The 22,277-nt window shown below is 38.4% G+C and overlaps 1 protein-coding gene across 9 annotated transcripts in view; it reads right to left on the bottom strand.

Annotated features, from left to right (window-relative positions):
- KANSL1L (KAT8 regulatory NSL complex subunit 1 like) overlaps window positions 1-22,277 on the bottom strand; it is a 61,456-nt gene that overhangs the window by 35,209 nt on the left and 3,970 nt on the right. For 6 of the 9 annotated variants that reach the window (XR_008437848.1, XM_053982087.1, XM_053982086.1 and 3 more), the window contains exons 2-4: window positions 18,804-19,909; window positions 4,047-4,188; window positions 142-339 (exon numbers count right to left, since the gene is read on the bottom strand). Coding sequence is in view for 8 of the 9 variants with exons in the window: in XM_053982084.1 (XP_053838059.1) it covers window positions 142-339; window positions 4,047-4,188; window positions 18,804-19,909 (1,446 nt within the window). In the remaining variant the exon portion in view is untranslated. The remainder of the gene's footprint in view (window positions 1-141; window positions 340-4,046; window positions 4,189-18,803; window positions 19,910-22,277) is intronic. The other 3 variants (XM_053982088.1, XM_053982085.1, XM_053982089.1) reach the window with 3 other exon arrangements.

Raw genomic sequence — 22,277 nt, 5'->3', positions numbered from 1 at the left:
TATTTAAACCCTTCAATTAATCACCACCCAATCCCAGGACTGCAAAATAGCTTTCTGTTTGGAAGTCATCACCATGGAACCTCCCTATTTCTGAAGTCAATCACTTGGCTTTGCTGCCAACTCGGTTTTGTTTTACTTTACCTGTTTTTCTATGTTTCGTAAAAGCAGAGTAGGACTGCTGGGTGACATTTCAAAGTCATGCTCCGGCAAAGAATCCTGGCTCTCAAGGGCAGCTTGCGAATTCCCTGTGGCGTTTAATAAAGCTTCTTGCTCTGTCAATTGGATCTGCTTCTTCAAAATGTCTTTTGGAAATGGGAATTCTTCTAAGACCACCATCCCCTAGACAACAGCAATTGAACACAGTTGGTTGACAACAGATTAAGCCTCCTAAATAATTTTTAAGGGGCAGTCAAACCTGGCACATTCCTCTTAAATCCTCCTGACGATTTTTGAGCACTTAGCTAGATTTTAAATATACTTCACAGCTAAACAATGGAAATAGTAGGCTTTTTTTTTTTTTAAAGCTACATCAATTATGCTACTCCTTGTAACAGCAATCACTCCTGTGTCATTATACCACTGCTTAAACATCTGTGCCAAAATTCAAATCAGAAATTCATACTTATTAGAATATTAGATGATATTTTGCCTGCTGATTTAAGAGGAGGTTTTTCTCTAAAAAATCATCACCCTTTGATTTGAACTTGGTTTTAGTCTTTGCAGTCAATAAACTTTGCTGGAGACATTTTAAAGTGCTTTTAAAGTTTCTCTTATTCCTATCCATGTTCTACACAAAACATCAAGGCTGTTATTTTTATGCAGCAGAAATGACACAATTCGAAACAAAAGCCTTTTACAATTTAATAACTGATTTTTCAAGGTGAGCATTTTTAGAGTTTTATAATTAGAAGTAACTTTCCTAAATATTCTAGCACTGCCACTACTTTTCAAGACCATCTGCATAAATGTGGTATCAGATGTGGTGCACCATCTAGAACACCACCTAATAAGATAAATATAACTTTATATGGTAGGGAAATAACAGAGTTTCATAAATTGAACTAGAAAAAGAATACCCCTATTGTGTTTTCCACATGACAGATTTTAACAATGGAAGTCTCTAGTACAATCCTAGGTAATGTATCAGTTGGTTTAAGAATTTAAAATGTCATACAAAATAAAAGCAAAAATAACCTTATGACAGTCAAACCCAGTCCTCAAATAGGTCCTTGGTTTGTCATTATCTTGAGCAAATAAATTTAATACCAGAAATGGCTACCAAACCTCTGCAGGCTATTTTCAAAGAGAAAGGGAAAGAACTTATTTGCTTTTAAAGTACTAACTGTAACTCAAATATCAAGCAGATATTAAAAGAATGGGATCATTGTAATTCTGCCTCAAATCTGTCTTTCTAATGAGAATATTCCAGTCAACCAAAGAACAAGGAAGACTGCCATAATGTGAACACAAGGAAGCCATGTTTCTATTTCTTTAACCAAGACAGACTTCACCTAGGTTGTGGCTGTGGAAAACTAAGGATCCTGTGGTTTCAGCAAGACCTTAACTACTGCCTCAGCAGCAACTGGCCTTAAAACATAAAAGCAAGTCTCAAAAAGACTTCAAAGAGGAGACTAGGAGAAAAAGTGAAATTGTCTTGTTCTCATTGTGCCTAACTTATTCCATTGTTTGAATTATAAATTCAAAGCTGAGAATAAAGATATTCTGTAAAAATAAACAAAGGTGCTTGAAAGCTTTTAATGCCTAAAAAGGGCACAGAGATTCTGAATGTCCATCAAGTCAGTGCTAGATTTTTCACACAGATCTTCACCGGCACTTTTCCATTTACAGCAGATGGACACAAATCCAGACCAGCAGCATACTATGGGCAGTACATTCAAGGAAATTCAAATAGAGAACTAATCTTTGTGTGCCACAACAGGAGAACAAGCTATCTCAACAGCTTTAAACTCCTTTAGAACTTAGAATCTCTAGTTCTTTTTAGTAAAAGGATCATAGGTCATGACCACAGAGAGTCTAAAAGGTCTAGAACTCAAATTCTAAGTTCAGAGGAATGGGAAGACACAAATTAAAAGTGTTGAAAAGAGGGACATACACAAACACATGCTTCCAATGGAATTTTATTTTTTGAAGTTTTAGAAACTTTTTTATAAAGCATGGGAAGAGCAAAGCAGAAAAGGAATAGGGAAATTGACAGAGTATATGGAATGGGAGAGAGGGAATAGACACAGAAGGAAAGAGGAAGAGTAAAAAATTAGAAGACTAATACACACTGTATTACAAGAAATGGGTTACAATCAGTAGGTTTTGGCAATGACTGCATTCTTCCCCAAATGGAATTGTTTTGTCTTGCAGATATAGATTTTATTTTAAATGAAAAGACTCTCAAAGATCCAGAGGTGCTACTTGTGTGTCTGTAGAGATGGAGAAGTCACACTGTAGTAGGCCTGGAAACAGCCTAGAAGTTATTCATGTCCCCTCCTATTGCATTATGGTGCTCAAGGAATGGCCTTTTGCTTGAAATTGTTGTTCCCTGGCTAAGAATCACATTTTTTTCCAGTCAAAGTACATAAAAAACACTCTGAAACCATTAAACAGCACACAAATTCTAATGATATTGTGTAATTCCTTTGCAGCCACTAAATGAAAACAAAGAGCTCTTCTATCAGCCCACATGTGCTTCTGTAGCTGCTGCACTGGTGTTCTAGAAACATGTACACGAAAAAAAAAATCCCATCTGAAGAAAATAGGTGCCTGCCTTCACTGTGGGACACAATGCCAAACACTAAATACCACAGCTGGTAAAATGGGCATGGAGTTTCAGAAAGGAATGTCACTAAAAATCTCCACCAGGAAGATGACTTGGCTCCAAACCAACATACCACCTAAAGAAAATGCGTGACTAAAATCATGTTTTTCCTCTTATTTCTCTGATATTTATTTCTCAATCTTCTGTAGCTGATCTGACCTATGGCATCATAAAGGCTGACAGCTTTTGGGTTTAAGAGTGTGCATGTATCTGGTATTTAGGACAACACCAAACCATGGGCATTCCCACCCTTCACCAAAATATAAAATCTCCTTACACAGACCTTAAACAAAGGGCTCTTCATATCTTTATAAAGAAAAACCTGACCAGGGACAAGCTGGATATGAAAAAAAGGGCTCTGAGGGCAAAAAGGAGAAGCTGAAATAATTCTTCTTTATCTGTTCAAAGGGAAATGTTCTCTGAGGTGATTTTCCTCTCCTTTTAAACTCTAAGTCTCATGTGCCACAACATAAACTCTGAAGCATCTTCTTGCTCCTCTCAATTGTATTTATCTGACCCCAACAGATACCACAGAACCTACAAGAGGCTCATTGATGAAGAGTCAAAGAGCCCTGTACTAAAACCTCTCACTATCATACCACCTCACACAGGTTTGGCTTCTTGTATGTCAGAATGACCTGAGGAACCCATTAAATTGATAGCTAGATTACTAATGGTTTAGGAATGTCACTTTCCCACTGACTAGGCAGCTCAATTTACAAAAACTAGTACATGAATTACACACATTGGAATTTTAGTAATTATTAATCCTTGACCTGTTCAAAGTGCTGTACAAAGATTAACCATCTAATCCTCAGAATAAACATGCACTGCAAGTAACAAAAAACCCACCCTGAAAGCCCACAACACAAAAACCATCCCACCTGAGAAGGCCATCTCGCCTCTCCTGCAGAGGGAAAAGCCAGTAATAATACAGTACTGTGTGCTGGGCCCCTGAAAGCCACTAACAAAATCATTATAACAGATACAAAGGTAAGAGTTTCCAAATCACAGTCCTATATTGGTGCCTTTAAGGTACAATAGTTTTTAGCTCCTGATGTCTTTCCCATTAAACTCTGCAGGTGGTAGCCTGCACAGACACAAGAAGTCTAGAGCAAAAAAAAAAAGAACAGCAACAAGGAAGCAAATGCATAAATATTACAAGAAACACTGTCAAAAGATGATTTGAAAAGCCCGTTTATGAGCTTACAGACAATACCTTGGTGGCACGTATTTGCCTGTGAAGGTCAGTTAGTTGTTGGATTTTGTATTCTAGTTCTGAAATCTGGGCTTGAAGCCATGTCCAACGGCTGCCAATTCTAGCTCTGTCTGCAAGCCACTTCCATTCAGAAGTATAGCTGCTGTGAAGACAAAATGCTAGTTAGTCCAAAAATAAAGATAACCACATTTGCACAAGAACATTTTTGACAGCTGCTCTGCCTCATGTTGCAAGCATCTCAGTTGCTTTCAGAAGATATCTGATTATACCCATCCAGTTTCACATCAGCTTATTTCTGTAGGAACAGAACTTGTCCAAACCAGTACAGGCCATGCTCACTGGCTATTCCCACACTAAACTAGTTCTTCGTTCTGGATTATAAAACACAGAGCTGGATAAACTACTGAACTATATCAGTTAAGGCTGATTACAGATGTGTAAAGAATTCCAGTAACTCCACCAGCAAGAATCCAAACTCTTACACCATACTTCCTCCCACAAGCTTTTAAAAATATTGCTTGCTAACAACTGGAATCTAATAAAACATCATGCAGCAATGACCACTAGATATCAGGTCACTGCCCCAAAAAAACCTAACTAAGTAGTTTAAATTTCTTTTATTCAAGCTTTTTTATAAATATCTGTGTCAGTTTAGTTTAGCCAGATCACTCTTACTACTGTTTAAAATAGATGCTTTTTGCAATACAAAAAAATATGCCTCCTGGTACTTGACATTGTGAACACCTTAATTTTATTATGCTAAATTCATCACTGGGATCAGCAAACATTACTCAACCTCCATATTAAACAAATGAATGAGGAAACCATACCATGCAACAATCTTAATATTCAATAAGTTTAAGGAACACAGACAAGACAATGCAGTATTTTAGTATGTAACTTCCGCTCCTATCCTACCATTAACTGAGTTCATTTATTTACAGAAAGTAACTGGTGGTTTTTTCCCTAGTGAAGCTGTCAAGTAGTTTGCCACAGCTAACTTAAAAAACTGTAAAAACAAAAATCAAATGTCTAGAGAAGACGTGCTTTTCCTCAAGTTATTGGGATAATGACTGCATCTAGATCCTTGATGACACTGTAACTTTTGCACATGCAGAATACATGAACTCCTGTTCCCCAGGCAATGAAGGGCACTGAAGTATCACAAAAGATACAAGAAATAGCAGATGCCAAATGAACTGGCATAGAAACATAATACAAGTGTAATTGTTTTGTGCAGAATTTTGTGTCAAGTATCTCAACAACAAAGAAAGATAATAGGGCAGAAGATGCTAGATGTGTCCTGGCATGAGTAGGGAATCATCAAATTTGAGAATCCTAACATTTTCAAGGCTAATATTATAAAACATAATATAACTCAAAATTTCAGAACTTTCAGTCTAGTTTAGCTATCATAAAGAGTAAGGATAGACACAGTCTCTGGTAGGTCACCTCTAAAATACATAATCTTCTCCCTTTTTAACATAAATTATCCTCCCACATAATTTATCATCAGTTTAAACTCTCTCGTATACAGAAAAAATGAACATATGAAATTATGGTGATTGAAACTTCCTATTTAAATACAAACTCTATGAGGAAGCAATGTGGATTACCATCAAAAAGAAACTCAAAGAACTCTGTAAATATATGTGATGATAAATTACTTGCATTTTACATATTCTAGTAGGTTTCTCCTAGGAAGAAAGTATATGAAAAAAAAATATATGAAAAAAGTATATGAAGTCATCTTGTGAAAATCTATTTTTCTGTCTTCTTTTTTATTTCTCTTTATCTTCCCATTATTACCAGCAAAGAGTAAAGAGTCACAATTAGTTATGCTTTAACCAGGTCTTCCTGACAAGAACTTCGCTGGGATTGACAGCTTTTGCATGTTTGTGATCCTGAAAGTCATAAAAATACACTTTGCTGGGAAGGGGAGGCAATCTGAATTCCAAGTTTTTAATTAAATGTGTTCACACAAGCATGGTGGCTGGAATAGTTAAGACTTGTCTCAGGACCCTGGTCTGGCAAAAGGCTAGTCCTAAGAAAGAGATGCTTAATGAGTCTATAAAAATCTTTTAGTTAATAATTTTAACCAAAAAAAGTTAGAGAGGAATAAAGAGGATAACAGAGAAAAACCCAGCTGGAGAATTGATGCATTTATTTCTGCTCCTTTCTCAAAAGGCAATTGAGCAAATGAATGATGGAATCCCACAAACCAGGACGTGGTAAAAAGAAAGCTGAGGTGAAAGGAAATAAATCACACTGACAGGTTCATCTCCCAAACTAGATCCAACTCTGGGGAGAAAGGTGAGCTACTCTCAAACAGACTGAGGAGGAGAGGAAAGGAAATGAGAAGAAAAGTAAGGTGTCCTGTACACAGCTGGGAAACAAGAAAGCAGAATGGAAAGGGCCAGAAGTGGCCTTATGTCACCTACACTGCACGAAATCAGTGTGGCATAAGGGAATTCACAACCAATATCAAACCACAGCTGACAGCAGAAGGAATGTTAAATGTTGTAACCTCTGTATATTACTGTCTTACACGTAAACAAGAATCCTCTGCAAAGTTACATCACAAGTTGTTTTTCAAAAATGGTTGCATTTCTTTTTCCACTTAGACACAGTATTTAATCTTGAATCAATTGCATTCACTGGTATTAAGTACTTTTTTGCTTCATTCTAAAACACTATTTCTTAAGGCTTTAAATTCTATTATATAATTAAAATAACAGCATTTAATTACACTGTGTAACAATGCCCTTAGGCCCCACTCTAAGGAAAGGTTTCCACTGAACTAAGCACAAGCATTTTATGCTCAGGCCAAAGGAAACAACTTTAGCTTCTCTGTTTCTCCAGGCTAACCCATGCCCAGTGCCTGCTCAAAGACTTGGGCAGCTACATGGAGACATGGATTAGAGAGCTGCTCCTGGTTAATTTTAATTTTAGGGGCAGCATGACTGAAACAAGTTTAAGTCTAGATCCCTTTCCCAGTTTTCATGTGTTGCACACAGGATAAGAGACAGAAGCATTGCTAAGCTCTGTTCTCATCCCTGTCACTCCTATTTGTTTGATCTTGTATTATTTTTAACCATCTTTTCCTCTAAGCCTATTTCTCTACAAATATTTTAGTAAAGCTTGTAATTCCTAAGGAAGATAAAATCACTATGAGTTATCCTCACACTCCTGAAGTGAGCTGTTTGCATACAAAGCAGCACGGTCACTCAAGTGACAAATGATAATCTCTTTCTGCAACAATAAAAATCCAAACCAACCCTGAAACAAAACCCAAACCTGTTCCTGCTAGACTGTAAATCTTAACCTTCACTCAGTAAAGGAAGTTGTTTCAAGGTGGCTTCAGAGAATTCATTAACTCTGCAAACCCAGAGAAGAAAAAAAAAAAAAACAAACCCCACCAAAAAATCAAGCACAGTTACAAAAATAACCTGTCATTGGAGGAGGAAGTCAGCAGCAGGTGCTAAAGTAGAAGCTCCTGCTCTTGTTTTCTGTTGGGAATGAGACAAGAAAAAAGACGTTTCTGTCTGTCCCACTTCCTGTGTACTCTCTTTGCAAAGTATCTTTACTTGGTTTCCGTGCTTTTGACTCAAGATCATACATCCTCAACAGGAATTCCAAAATCTTTCTTCTGCTAGCAACTCAGTATAAACCATGTTACACTGGTAAAGTTTCTCATGTTCAGTACTGTAGTACAGTGGAATATTAAATTTGCATATAAACTTATTGCTCTTGCAATGACTCTAAATCTGCAAATGACCTCCTACATTAATCCAGGACCATTAGAATTGGAAGAGAACATGCAATATTGATTTTGTATCAAAAAACATGTCGTTTAAATTGCCCTAGGAAAACATGCTGGAATTGCTTCAGGGGCAACTTGTTTCCATGCAAAATACCTGCCTGCATTTCTACTTTGGTTGGACTGCAAGTCAATCCTGCACAACTTACAAGAGAAGGAAAGCAAGGAAATGCAGCAGAACAAACAAGGAACAACGAGCACAAAGACAAATGCAAACAAAGTATGATCAAAAATATAGCTGGGAGCAGACATTCATGCTGTACTAGGGCATCCCAAAGTATGGAAAAGAGTTCAGCTGGGGATCATCAGCAACAGTAGAGGCAGTATAAGTATTTCATGCTACTTGCTTCTGCTGAGACTGAAGAGGCAAGTAAAGAGCACTAAGTACTGCTATTACAGTCGGAAGTGGTGCTGGAACTGAAGGAAGTTTCAGCCATGACCTAAGGACAGAATGCACAGATGAACCCTTTAGCACTCTCACCTTCCCTCAAAGAGAAACATTGAGAACAAACCATGTTTTTACATAACCAAACCAACATTGCAGAACACAACAGGACTCTCAGAAGTATTTCCAGTGCTTCTATTGTGTTTTTGGTGAGATTTATGTTTTCCCAATAGCTAAGACCAGCTTGTCCCAAAAAATGAATGCAGACAACCTAGCTACGCAAAAAAGGGAGCAGCTAGCCGAGATAAAATTGCTGTGCTACACACACTGCTGGTTGGGGTTTGTGCGTGGGTTTGGGGTTTTTTTGGTTACAGGAGACAAGAAGAGGTGGAATTTAAACCTTAGAGGCATATTTTATTTTTATAAGCAAACAAAACAGTAAGCCTGAAAACTGTTCAAAAATTATGGAGAAACACAGTGGTGTTTAAAATGCACAAAACACAGAGAACCTGGGATTAGACAGTATGTATCCAGGAAGGTTGGTTCAAGCAGGTATGATGAGCACAGGAAAGAGTATTTTAGAGTGTGCAGCTCTGTGACCACTGCAAGCTTCTCCACAAGTTATCTCTACATGCTGAAAATTAAAGCAAACTAAAGCTTTCCACCTTTGTAACTCCCAGTCATGACATGTCTGCAGGGACAATGACAGGATGCTTCCTGCTGAACAGGAAAGGAGCGTGCTTGCAATGGACCCACATCAGAACTCAAAAAAACATTGACAGCCCTGTCACCTTTCAAAAGGCTTTTAAAACACCAACATTTTCAAGTAACAACACTCTTAAATACACAAAAGTCAGAGAGCAAGGCACTCACATGATGTGGGTGGGAAAAAGAATCCTCCAATTCCAAAATTCTTCATTAAACATAAGAAGGGCAGCTGTTCCTGACATTCCCTCTTATTGTTTCTGCTCAGTCTCTCAACATGGGGTATTTTGCTCTTTCTGCTAGGTGATGTTCCCTTTGGTTTAATCCACATTGTTCTGGCACCCAGTTGTCAGATGATAGTCCTAAAGGGACCTCCACCATCCCTGCTGGTTCATCTCCTCTCACTGGAACTCCTGGGCTAACAGAAGCCTATTGCCAATCACATAGCAGAGAAGTATTTGGGAGCAAGAAGCAGCTCATAAATCTGACTCTACCCTGAAGATAAAGAGCTGATCACCCTCCTTAGTGGGAGTCACTGAAAACAATGGCAGAAGTTCATTGGTTTTATGAAGGATTGATCTCCAGAAACTGAAAAGCAAAGAACCAAAGAAATCAGAAGGTTCTCCAGTCTTTAAGTTCCATCCAGACATCATTTGACTCACCATAAACTTCATGAAACATTGGGGAAAAAAAAATCACTCATCTCCCAGTTCTCTTGGGAAGCTCACCCAGTTGTACAAAACCACAAAATATTCTCCACTCAATTTCTCTATCACAAATGCCCCACAGCACACTAGTGTGGTGGGAGTCCCTCCAGGACTGGAGCTGACAAGCTGTGAACTTCCTCAGGTGCCCCTAATTTTTCACCACCATTACCCTCAGTTCTCTGACTACACATGGTAAAGCCCAAAAAAGAACTGTCCTGAATACAAGTATTTTCTTGTAAGCCACTAATGTGGGCCCAGGGCTTCTGATACCTTTGCTCAAAATGGTGGAGAAATTCAACATTCCCATTTTTCTTCTCTCTGCAGACACTGACAGTAAACAGGACATTACCTACGAAGACTAGATTATATAAAATATTCAAATTAGGTAAATTTGGATATGCTTGTATTTTAGTCATGAGATAAAAGTGTGCCCACTCCCAACCAGAACCTCCAACACTTGTAATAGCTGAACAAATACATCCAACCATTAAATGACCCGTAAATGCTTTCTCAAGGACTAATTCTTTCAGAACACCTACATAATGTTTGTTTTCAGAATGAACTAACTTCAGTTGCTGTTGAAGCATTAATTTCCCTGGATCAGCTAACTGTTAAACCCCTAATAACCACATAACTAAAAAAAAAACAGTGTGTGCTGTTTTATGAATGCAATCTCTTCTATGCATTCCTGAGTACAAAAAAGATTAAAGCCAAACTGTAAAGATTTTGGCTGATCAACATTATTATGGCTGATCAACATTACCCAAAAAAACCCACTATTTACTGTGGCAGTTCACTCTCAGCCTTTGCACAGACTATCCAGGAGCAGTGTGCTGCTGTTTTGGAATAACCAACATCAAACCAAGCTATGCACTCCCTACCCAACTCCTACTCCAAAAAATCAATCAAGAGAATTTCTCTGGTGCTCAGAATTAGCTTGCAATCTCTGTGAAGATCTCCAGGTCATTCTACTGGATCCTACCAGGTTGCTATTTCCTTTGGTGTTTAAAAGGAATTTTTACCTGGCATTTTGCTCTGAAACACTACACAGCTTCCCAAAACTTCCCAAACACTACACATTTTCCTCTGAAACACTACACAGCTTCCCAAAACATGGGTTATAGTTCTCCCTATCATCTACAGAAATCAGCAACTGCTTATTACAATTACAATTTCTGGCACCCATGCCTGATCTTACCATCTCTAACACACTGAGGCCATTCAATATTTTCAGAATTGCATCCAATAATGCATGTTGATCCCAACATATAACACATATCTCATCTTCCCAAATGAAAAAACTGTACCCAGCTGAACACTTCAGCTATGCCATCAGACCTGAGGAATTTATGCAGTAATACCTGAAATTATCAACCATAGCTGTGATTTTTCTCTTGAAGAGAAAATTTATGGAGGAAAAAAATTAGATAGCAAGGAATTAAGTAGCAATGGAATCAAATTTTTACATCTTCTACAAAATGAGAAGGGACAGTGGGGAGGATAAAAGAAAAAATCAATATTCAGAGAAAAAAGGTTGTAGGAGAAAATTGAAAATATGAAAAGGGAAACTCTCTGTGCTCAGATACCCTAGAAGGGAGAGACTTCATAAAGAATTTCACTGGTGCACTATATATGCTCCCTATGTGATAGGGAAATCACATCTTCCAAACTGATGAGGTGCCACAGACACTATTTGCCTGCTACAGGGTTCCTGCAAAGGATCACACTACTGGTGCTGTTTTATATTAGAAACTGAACTGTTACACTTACACTGAATTGTCAACTCAATCTGGGGACTGAATAAATTAAAAAGTCAGCTTCTTAAAGGATCGGTTAGAGTGTTGAATCTTTCCAATGGCTGGCTTCACAAACTGGTGGGTGCTCTTCACCTCCAGCTCTGTTTACATAATTCTTTAGAGCTGAATTAATTATAAAAGGCCAAATGGGTTAGTGAGGGTGGAGTCAGTCAGAATATTAACGGCCCAGAAGGAAAAACCTGCAAAAGGTAAACAACCAGCAGCATTTCCTCTTAATAAAATAAAAAAGAAAAACCAAACATGCTGTAAATTGAGTATCTGCCAATGGCTTTTGTTAAAAATATTTTAAATTAATTTTTAAAGTTCTATTATCTGCTCCAGCACCCCAACATGCTGTACATCAGTTCAACATGAAGCAGAGAAGGAGGTAGTGCTAAAATGCAGAGAAAGAAACTTCAAGAACTGCCTAGAAACGAGCTTCTTTTCTTGTCTTTGAAATGGCACAACATCAACAGATTAACAACAAAACACCAGGAACACAGGCCTAGAAATTATCTCTAAGTATTACACAACTGCCCTTCAAAAAGAAACCAAGCAGTGCTACATCTGTAGCCCATGCTCAACATAAAATAAGGCAGAACTTACAAAATACATTCATTTAAAGATCTGTGCAAATGGAACATTATGACAGCACACAAGCAGCATATCAATGCTGTCCAGCCACTGAAGTTTACTCTAAAATTTGTATGTATATTCTTACAAGAAAAAGATGGAATGGTATTCTTGTAAGCTCCAATTCCATCTTATAAGTCAGTGTATATATATATATATATATATATATATATATATATATATATATGCATGCATATATAGTATCAGATTCTAATGTAAAATCTCTAAGAACCACATTCTTTTTGCTAATTTTGGACAACTAACAGTTGAACCTGGAAGGCTCATGCCAGATGCACTGGAAATCAGCAGCAGGCTTTTGGTAGCCCTACAGAGAAGTACAAACTGTCCCTGCCAGGAGGGGCTGTGGTAGGTGAGGAAGTTGAGGACAGAGAAATCAGGTGAGACAGAGCAGGAGCAGCAGCAAAGACACCGCCACACACTGATGTCATTACCTACATCCAGCAAGGGCTGGGGAACATAATGAATGTATGTTTGAACAGTTTGATATTTGGGTGTTTTGTAGGAGCCTGGGATTGAATTTCACAGAGTTTTTCTGCTGCTCAGTCTACCCCATGGGCTGGGAAGAAAGGGAGTTTATATTACATATATTCAAACGTAGACCTTCAGCTGTATTTGTTTTTCCAACACCAGAATCAGTAACTAGAAGTTTGCTAACTGAAAGTTGAATTGATTTAAATTCCCCAACAGAAAACTTATTTTAACTCACAAGAGCTAGGCAAAGTGTGTGGATGAAAATAAAATAATTTACAGCTGTTTCAGTAAAAAAAGAGCACAGGTCAATATATTTAAATGCAACATCTAACATCACATTCTAACCCATATTTAGCAGTATGAATGAAACCCTGTTACAGGAGAGCATTCCTATTTTGGGAAGTCTTTATGCACACTTTTTACTTCATGTGAAAAGGAAAGCACTTAAATTATTTCCTGTATCAGGGGCCCATGTATGCTGATTTTCAAAGGCACTGGGTGTATCCCTTTGAAGTGGATTCTCACTAAATCAGCGTTAGCTATAAACCAAAATAACACTGTCCTTGCTTTACAAGAAGTTATAAAGACAGTTCATTGTTGTTTATAAACAAGTACTTTAATTAAAACACATTTCACAGCTTAGCGAAAGAAAAAAGCTTGCCATAAAACACTGATTAATCAGCACTTGACATCAAGCACCAAATTCTTCTTGTCTCCAATTTAATTAAGCATACAAGGTTATATATACATACACATGTGCCTGCTTATTAGATTTGCTATTTTACTACGCTATCTTGACTGTCTATTAAAAAGTTATTAAGAAGAGTAATGCCAAGTTTTTATTTAATATGAATTCAACACCCATATAACTGAAAAGATTTGAGATTCCCAGCTCCAAGTTTCCCTTGCAGGTTAAAACCTGTCAAACCTTCTGCCTTTCACTAAAACCTTTCAGTTTGCCTTCAGCAGCTGCAAAAATATTAACGTAATTACAGGTTAGAAATCAGGATCTCCACTAACAAGAGCATTACTCTGGTATTGTAAGAACAATGTCTTGCTCAACAGCAAGTTTTTATTCCTGCACGTGAGATCTCTAAGGCACAACAGTAAATTCATGTGGGACCCTGAAGAAGTTATTAATTCATCTTATGGAAACCCAACCAAGTGAGGTTAAATATATTCTGAAATAATACATGTATCCTGAGAGTTGAAACAGAAGGTAATATAAAGCTATCTTTTCTTTCATTCTCCTCCCACATCCTAGTGATAGGAGCCAAGAATTGAGAAAATGGAATTCTTGAAAAGGCAACATATAAAACATTCTTACATCAGCATATTATTTGCACTCATAAATTTATGCTTATTCAAAAGCCCTCATATTAATCTTCTATGCAAATAAGACATTTCCTGGACTTATAAACTAAAAAGGTGTTAAAACCAGGAAACAAGTGGGGGTTTGTGCCTAAGAGCAGCATTTTGTCCTGGCAGACTCTCCTCCTCCCCTTCCCAAACTCATAATTCAGTTCTCATATCAGGCATGAAGTGAAATTACAGCTCAGTGTGGAAAATTAGGACCTGACCTTGCAAAAACAAACAGCCTCCTTTATTAACGTGGCTCCAAGACTTGCAATAAACCCTGTCCCTTAAGCAGTGCCATGTATAGCCAGGCCTGCAGAACTGCATTGATGTTTCTCAGTTAGCCACAAGAAAAAAATGCTAGGAAAAATGGAAAATAATCTAGAACAAAAAGATTAGATCTGGAGATACTAGTCATAATGTTTTCTTCCTGTATTTTCTCTGCCTTAATGCTCCCCTCCCCATCACATGTTTGTACTAAAAGCAGATTTCCCATCTTCTCTTTCCAACTAGCAATCTAAGGGGGAAAAATAAAGGAGAAAAAAAAAAAGAAAAGGAAGATTTACTATCTCTTCACATTCATTATAAAAGTTTCCAGGCACAACAAATCCTGTGGGCATGGAAAAATATAACAGTGAGTCTTCGTCAGGCTTGAGGTTGCTGGAGGATAATCAGTAAAACATGTCTTTCAGAAATCAGAAGGAAAAGCATGAAAACATTTCAGAGGGAAAATCCCACCAAATGATGCAAAAGGATTGTATTTGGATAGGGAAAGGAGAACTGGGAAAACAAGGCACAGGATTTGTCATGAGTAGAAAGAGCTACTTATTTTGCAGAAAAATCTACTGCAAGCAGGTTTTCTGTCTAATCGATTAGATGCATGTCCTACTGTTTGATGGAGTGAGCAGCTGTTTCTTCAAAGAACCACAGTGATGTATCTTTTGATTCTGGAAGATCACACATGTAGTGTACATAGAAGCAAAACTCTGCACTCTGCAACTTTAAAGGTTTCCCAAAGGATTACCTGAGCATCAGAGTTCTTTGTGGTACATTGTATTTCCTACTACATCAGGAATAGACAGAAAATACATCAATAAGAATGAGGAGCTGGCCTAGCAGGATACACACTACTGCCAGAGTGCAGCTGTATTACTGAAAAACCTTTGAGCTCACATCATCATCCAATTCACCTTGTCTGAAATCTATGACTATTTCTATGTATAATCTTTCATCTTCATGAACCACAAAGATCAACAAGTTTCAAGTAAATTCAGCTGGTGAAATGTTGTCTATGTTGCAAATCAAGTGTTGGTTATGAATCCCTAAAGGAATTACTCATGGTCAGCTTTGTGTTGCCTTCCTTGGGTACTCACTCTGCTCTGGTTTCTAACACCTAACAGTGAGCCAGAGAGCAGCACCTAAAAGCTGCCTTTGGAAAATTACAGAGAAGGACTACCACATCCCCTGAGAGAATTTCCTATGCCCAAAGGATGGAATGTCCTCAAATACACCAAAAATTATTGCTGGAAATGTGGCGCTATGAAAACTGACAGGTTAAAGACATTCATGAGCTGACAGTAGCAGCAAAATGACAAAGGTCCCTGAAGACAGCCAACTGTTTTTTCATATTTCTTTTTAGTAGACTCTGAAAAGAATAAAATATGTTTTGATTAAACTCTTGAAATGAGATGAGCCTTTCCAATTACTCTAGGAACTAGAGAAGTTTGTTAAGTATGGTGAATTGCCTTCACCAGCAGACCAAGTATCTCTCTTGTCCTGAGGACAGAATCTATGTAATGCAGCAACAATGGTTTAAATATCTCACAACTGCTATTTGCAACTAAACAACAAAGGTATTGAAATAGATGGATAAAGACAATCTTACTTGAGCCACAAAGCATTGAGATACAGCTCAGAAGAGCTTATGTCAATACTCATTGGGAAAAACTCTTTTCAGGATAATGAGAATGAACAGGTTCAAAACACTAAAAATAACTCCAGGTTTGTTATGTAGCATGAGGAATTGGAGCTGGAATCAACTTCTTCCTCCTGATGGGAAACAGACTGTTCCCAGGCAGACATGGTTACTGCAGGTTCCTCCCTGCCTTGCACATTGGATTGATACCTCCTCTCCCAACAAGAAGAATGAGAAACACCACAGTCACAACAATGATCAGTCACCACTGTGATTATACCCTCAAGTTAAATGCAATCAGTACACTGAGATATGGGCAGAACCAAAACATTCTTTCCATTCATTGCTACATTACTTGAACCTTAATGTAACTACAGATACATATTATGAAGATTATCACAGAGGAATTCAGAGTAAAAGCCCTCACTATGAAAAATAAAAATTTCCATACAGGTGAGGAAATGAGTATTGTCTCACCTACATGATCCTATTGCTTCTGGAAAGCACTTATAGCAAATTCCCAAGGAGAGAAAGGCAATTCAAAGCATATAAATCCACTCATCAGAAATAAAAATAGATATTAACTTTGTTTCTTTTGTCCCTACGAAAGGCAATCCAGAAGGCCTTAAAGTGGCAAGGCTCAGCAAACAGCAAATCTCACCAGCTGAACCTGTAAATAACTGATTTACCTTTGTTACCTCGAAGAAAAAGGGCAGCATTTTAACCCCAAAAGCAAATCTTAGGAAGGTTGGAGAAATGAAGAAATACATTCTGAGCTGAAGATAATGATAAATTCAAATAAGAGACAGCCTGTCCTCACTGTATGCTAATTCAAGCATTGCCTCAGCCTAGGCACACAGACAAGTCTTTCGCTTAAATCAGGCAGTACTTTGAGCTTGCTGGCCCAGCAGCACACCTCAAACGCCAGTGATTCCTCCCCTGTCAGCGTAGCAAGGCCACTGCTGCTGAACAACTGCTCTTCAGTAAGAACGTAAGGAAAGGGAAACAACTCAAAATAAAGGGCCACACTGAGTCAGACTACAGATCATCTTACCCAGCTCTCCTGCCTCCCAGCAATAGCTGAGATAACAATGTTACAACAGTGCAGGCATGGAGGGAGCAGTGCCTCTCCGGCAATATGAACATTCCCTCAGCTCCCAGCAATAGCAGCTTGGGGATTTCCTGAGCCAAATGTAATGGGTTTGCACTTAATAATCCTCTGAGGATTTTTTCATCAGTGCAACAAAGTAAACTGAGTAAGCCTTAAATGGAAAGATAACTGCCAAAAGCCACAAGAAGGAATAAAGGTAAAGGACTGCCAGGGAGAGTTAGAAATTCAAGTGTCCCTGGCAGGAAGAATAAAGAAAACCATCACGCAAAACTTTGGTCCAAGTTTTACATTATCCACAACCGTTCAAGAATCAGGAATTTCTCAAGAGTTTTCTTTTTCAGTTCATGTAATCATAAGATAAGAATCCTAGAACATAGATATTACTTAGAAGTTCAAGTCTATCAGGAGAAGAATGTGGATTCTCCTATGCTGGGGAGAGCCCAAATGATGTTTTTTATTAAAATATTTCAAAAGAATAATTATTTTGCCAACTCAAATATTTAAGATGTTTCTAACTTAGTTGGCAAGTCATTATGCTTTGGACTTCACCATAGTATTTACCATTCTGATAATACGTAAAAGAAAATGAAAATATTTTCTCCTCTGTTTTTCAGACCTACAGAGCTTAGCAGAACACAGCAGAGATTTGATACAGCCTTGTTAGACTGAAGCTATAAATATGTAACAGGGCAAAGCTCTTCCAGTTTCAGAAGCTTACTTGATTTCTTCTGAGCATTATGCTTTTCAGGAAGCAGAATGGGCAGTAAGTGTTTTTAAGTATTTTTTAATTTATTTTTTCTAGACACTCTCTGACAGCAGAGGGTATAAGGAAAGACCAGTAAACACAAACCCTGTCCTGACTAGCTTGTAAGAGCCCATGAGAAACGTGGGTATCATGAAGTTCCCACCAAGCTGCTGCATTTGTGTGCAGCTCTCTTCTGTGTATCGCAGTCCTGACTATTATATCCAACAAACCTTAAGACATGCTCATCTCTCCAGCTTTGGGAAGAGGAAAGCAGCTGTCCTTTCACTGCTTTCTAAAATTTCTTGACTGAAGAGATTGTGTTAACAGTGTAGCAAGTTAACAGGTTTAAAAAAAAAAAAAAAGAAAAAAGGTTATACTGTCATCAGAGAGCAATTTTACCATCTTCTCTTACCCACCACTGATTTGTAACTTGCATTGACAGGATTCCTGCCAACTTAAGACACTACAAGTTAATGATATGAATTTCCCTCTGGTTCATCCTGACAAAGATACCAGCAATAATAAAACCTCCATTGCTAGCTACATTCATAGTTGCAAAGTGACTTCAGGAAGTAAATTAATATTTTTAAAATTAAAAGTTAAAGAACCAAACTTTTTCAATATAACAATCACCAAATACTGGATGGCTTGATACCTGCATCAGATGATAATTTTTAATTTTTACTCTTCATCACAACATAGTGGATTTCAAGATCCTAATACTGACTAATTCTTAATAACCCCAGAGTAAAATTAAAATTATTTTCATTCTGGCCCCAAGTATTTACAGCAATCACTATTTGATTTACAGCACCATTCAAGTATTAGCAGTATTGATGTAATGCAAACTGAGAGAGTGCAGTACAAACTCTAGTTCTCTGCAATTCTAGTAAAGCAACTGCTCCTTAAATGCATTAATTAGAAGTTCTTACTTCCTGCCAAACCCAGCTCACACTGTCAGTCTTGCTGATTTCAGTAAGACTATCTATTGAGTGAGGTTACTCACACAAGATGAAATCTGCAGGTCTAGACCCTTCCATCCTGATTTATAAGTAAGAAGCACATGAGTCGAAGCAGGAATTTAACACTTACGCTTCCACAGTGTGTTCCTCACCATCTTCATCCGAGCTGCTACATGTTGCATCAGAGTCCAGGTCCTTCTCCACGCGAGACAGCAGCCCTCCAGTAGAAAGTGCAAAGCCACGGATTTCACCCGGTGCGACGCTAACTCCGTTCTGTACATCCACACTCAAACTACTCTCCGAAGTAGTTGTGTTGTTTTCCGGCCAACCTTCAGTGCATCTGAGGGAGCTATTGCTCAAAAATCTAGCTGGCTCATGGAAAACCTTCATTCTCTGAAGCTGATGTTTCACAAAGCATTTCAGCTGCTGATCACAGTGTTTGATAACATGCTTTGCCAGGAGCATTTGTAAACGCTTCTGAGTTCTTTTGGCGCGACTGATTTCCATTTGTTGCTTAGTGACACACTGGAGTAAGCGAGCACACACCTCCTCCTGGGTGCAGCTCAAAATCCCTTCTGAAGGCCCGTGAAGAATTTGGTGTAATAAATCCCCTTTTATTGTTTCAGTGCAGACTTCCAAAGCCCTACCCAAAACCCCATTCTTCTTGTACCATTTACCATTTAAAAGTTGCATTTCTTCTGTGTTACTGGATTCAGTTACACTTGAACCTGAAAGTCTCTGCATTCCTGCCAAGTTCGGAGATGTGGTCTCTGAAAACACTGCCCCTTTGACCTGTTGCTCAGGTTCTGAATGACTAATATGACCAAATGATGTGTCAGCCCCATTATGTAATGACTTTCTCATCTTGGAGCAGCCAGGCTCTCCTGCTTTCGTTTGCTTACCAGTTTTGTTGTTAAACGCAGAATTTGTACTCATTAACAAGACAGACTGATAGCACTTGGAGGATGGTGGGGAACCAAAATGCTGCACACTGAACATATCATTCCTGAGGTTGGGCTCAGCAGTGGGGAACCCCAGGACTGAGCAAGTAATCCGTGCGATGGAGTCCTCTTTTATCTTCTCTTCCACTGCCCTGGAATTTTCCATGCACAAAGCTGTATCAGACTCCATAGCTCTAGAGGACAAAGAAGGTGACAAGTGGATACCATGACCTTTTGTTGTTGCCTCTCTGAGAGCTGGTGTCATTATAGCTACGGTAGGTAGTTTACAGCAAACCTGAAAATAACATGGGCCATGTAAATTTCCTCATTTTCATGACACAGTACAAATACAACAACTCTGTTAGACATTTCATTCTCTCAACATCATTCAAAAATTCCATAAAAAAGGACGTTATCTAAAGAACACAGACTATGTTGCCTCCCAAGTCAAATAAGAACACCCTTTCTGTTTTTTCTTTATTTCATTCAGAGGCTGTTCCATGCACAATGAAAGCCTTTACATCTCAGGGGAATAACTGTTCATACCTCATTTCATTTTTGATTCTATCAGTCTGAGAAATAAGACCCAAGAAGTTCATGTCTGTCATCTAACCTTGCCCAAACTGAAAAACATGACCTTGAGCAACGTGACTGGCACTGTTGTGAGAAACAGATTTACTGTAAATCTATATAAAGAAAGCATTTTATGAATTATTATAGGTTCTTATAAATACACATTAGAAACCAATCAACAAGGCTAATGCTTTCAAAATAGAAAACTCTAAGTTCTGAAGTTTCCCACCAAAAAAGAATTCTTTCCTGTGCCTCTAGATACCACTCTATTCATCAGGCACTGTCTGTGTAATACATACAGATTATTTTTCGTAACAGATCGAGAAATGACTGTTCTCCTTGACAAATCCTTTTGCTTGTGGTTTGCCAATTAACAAAGGGCTCCCAGACTTTGGGATCAAAAGACCAATGTCAACCTTCACCCCTTCTTGTCAGCAACTATGCTGCCAAGTCATACTGTATCTACTCCAAGAAGGAATCACTTTCACCATACTTAGAGCTTTGTTTAGGAGATGGTTAAATAAAACCAATGAATGATTTAATTGAACATGGCCTGCAGAAGCCTGAAAGGTAAGTTCCTGTCAGCTCTTCATTAAGAAACTAGAGACAAAACCAGAAACCATATGAGAGCAGTAGCAAAAGTGAGTGCAGCACAGTAATGCTACAGTAAATTCTGTTGAACTGTGTACTAGGTGAGCAGCACTTGCACTGCCCTCCTTTTAATGTCTCCAGTTTCCTTGATCTCCACAGAAACTGCCTAGCTCAGCAACTTTCAATGCACAGATCCCATAAGGGCTCAATGATTCTGAGACTGCCACATATGGAGCTTAAGAAGAGATCTGTCTGAAGCCTTAGCTTGTTTATAACTACAGGTTTTTTGCACTGAAGGTGCAAACATTAAAGTGAGATATGGGAACCTAGGGAGCTGAGAAATACCTGCTCCTTAACCCTCAAAACGTGAAGCAAAACATAGAGAGCCACATGCTCCAGTACTGCCTTACCACTCTCTGTGTGCTTTATTCACCTTTCATTGCTCCATGTGTACTTCATCCAGAAGGTTTTCATCTCTGCATATCACCCTCCTGGTCCTACTAGGACCAGGTTTGGTGGTCCTACTGCTAATCATAAATGATATCATTAAAATCCCCAGGATTTTAACCTTTATAAATAAGCCAGTAACTTCAGCCTAAAGAGGAGCTCAGCACAAAGTCCTCCCAGTGGACAGCTGTTCAGGAAGAACCCCACTCTAGGATTAGACAGACTAGAATACACTGTTGAGAGCTGGAGCTCCAAATCCTAAAGGCTCTGGTGATTCAGTAATGCTCTCAGCACCTGGCTGACTCGTGTCTTTCCTTTTGTAAAAGCTAGCAGGCCTGCAAATATGTAAATCCAAAGGAGTGTGAATTCAGACACCAATGTCTCCCTGGCCGTTACATAATGGCAAATAACTATGGCAAATCAGAGCAACTGTGCTTGGCTAAAACATAAGGGGAGAGAACTGAACAGTTCCTCTGTGGGGTTAATGCGAGCTCAGGAGCCCCTGTGTTTGACCTCTCCCTGAGAATTCCAAGAAGCTCTCCAAGAAGAGCACCATCAGCCTGGTATCTACATGCACCTAACAATGTATTTATAACTGTTCCAACTGTACCATCCACCTCCCTTAGTCTGAGTGTTTAGCAGGCACAGGTTGCTACTCCCGAAACCCAGGAAACATCCACACACAGTGGAGCTGTTTAGGTAAAAAAGTACTTTGGAGATGTGGATCACATACCTGTATGGAGATGGAGATTATTCAAAGAACTGGCAGCACAAAACTTTATAGTGCTGTGTTTTAACTCCATCACATTCCCTCAAATACCACTTACCCTTTTGGCACAGTTTCAAATTTCCAAAATTGCAATGAATATCATTACCATTTTTTTTTTCATCTGGGGGACTTCTTTGTAACTCTTCTAGGGGAAGGAGGGGAAGAATCAAAACACCCTCATATGGAACACAAACATTGAACTAAAAAGCATTGACAAATCACTCATTTAGAGTGCCTGACCAAGTATGCTTAAACTACAAAGCAGCTAAAAAATAAGTAAAAT

Source organism: Vidua macroura, chromosome 7 (genome assembly GCF_024509145.1).
Source record: "Vidua macroura isolate BioBank_ID:100142 chromosome 7, ASM2450914v1, whole genome shotgun sequence".
NCBI classification, from domain to species: Eukaryota; Metazoa; Chordata; class Aves; order Passeriformes; family Viduidae; genus Vidua; species Vidua macroura.
This window is presented reverse-complemented; position numbering and strand designations above follow the sequence as displayed.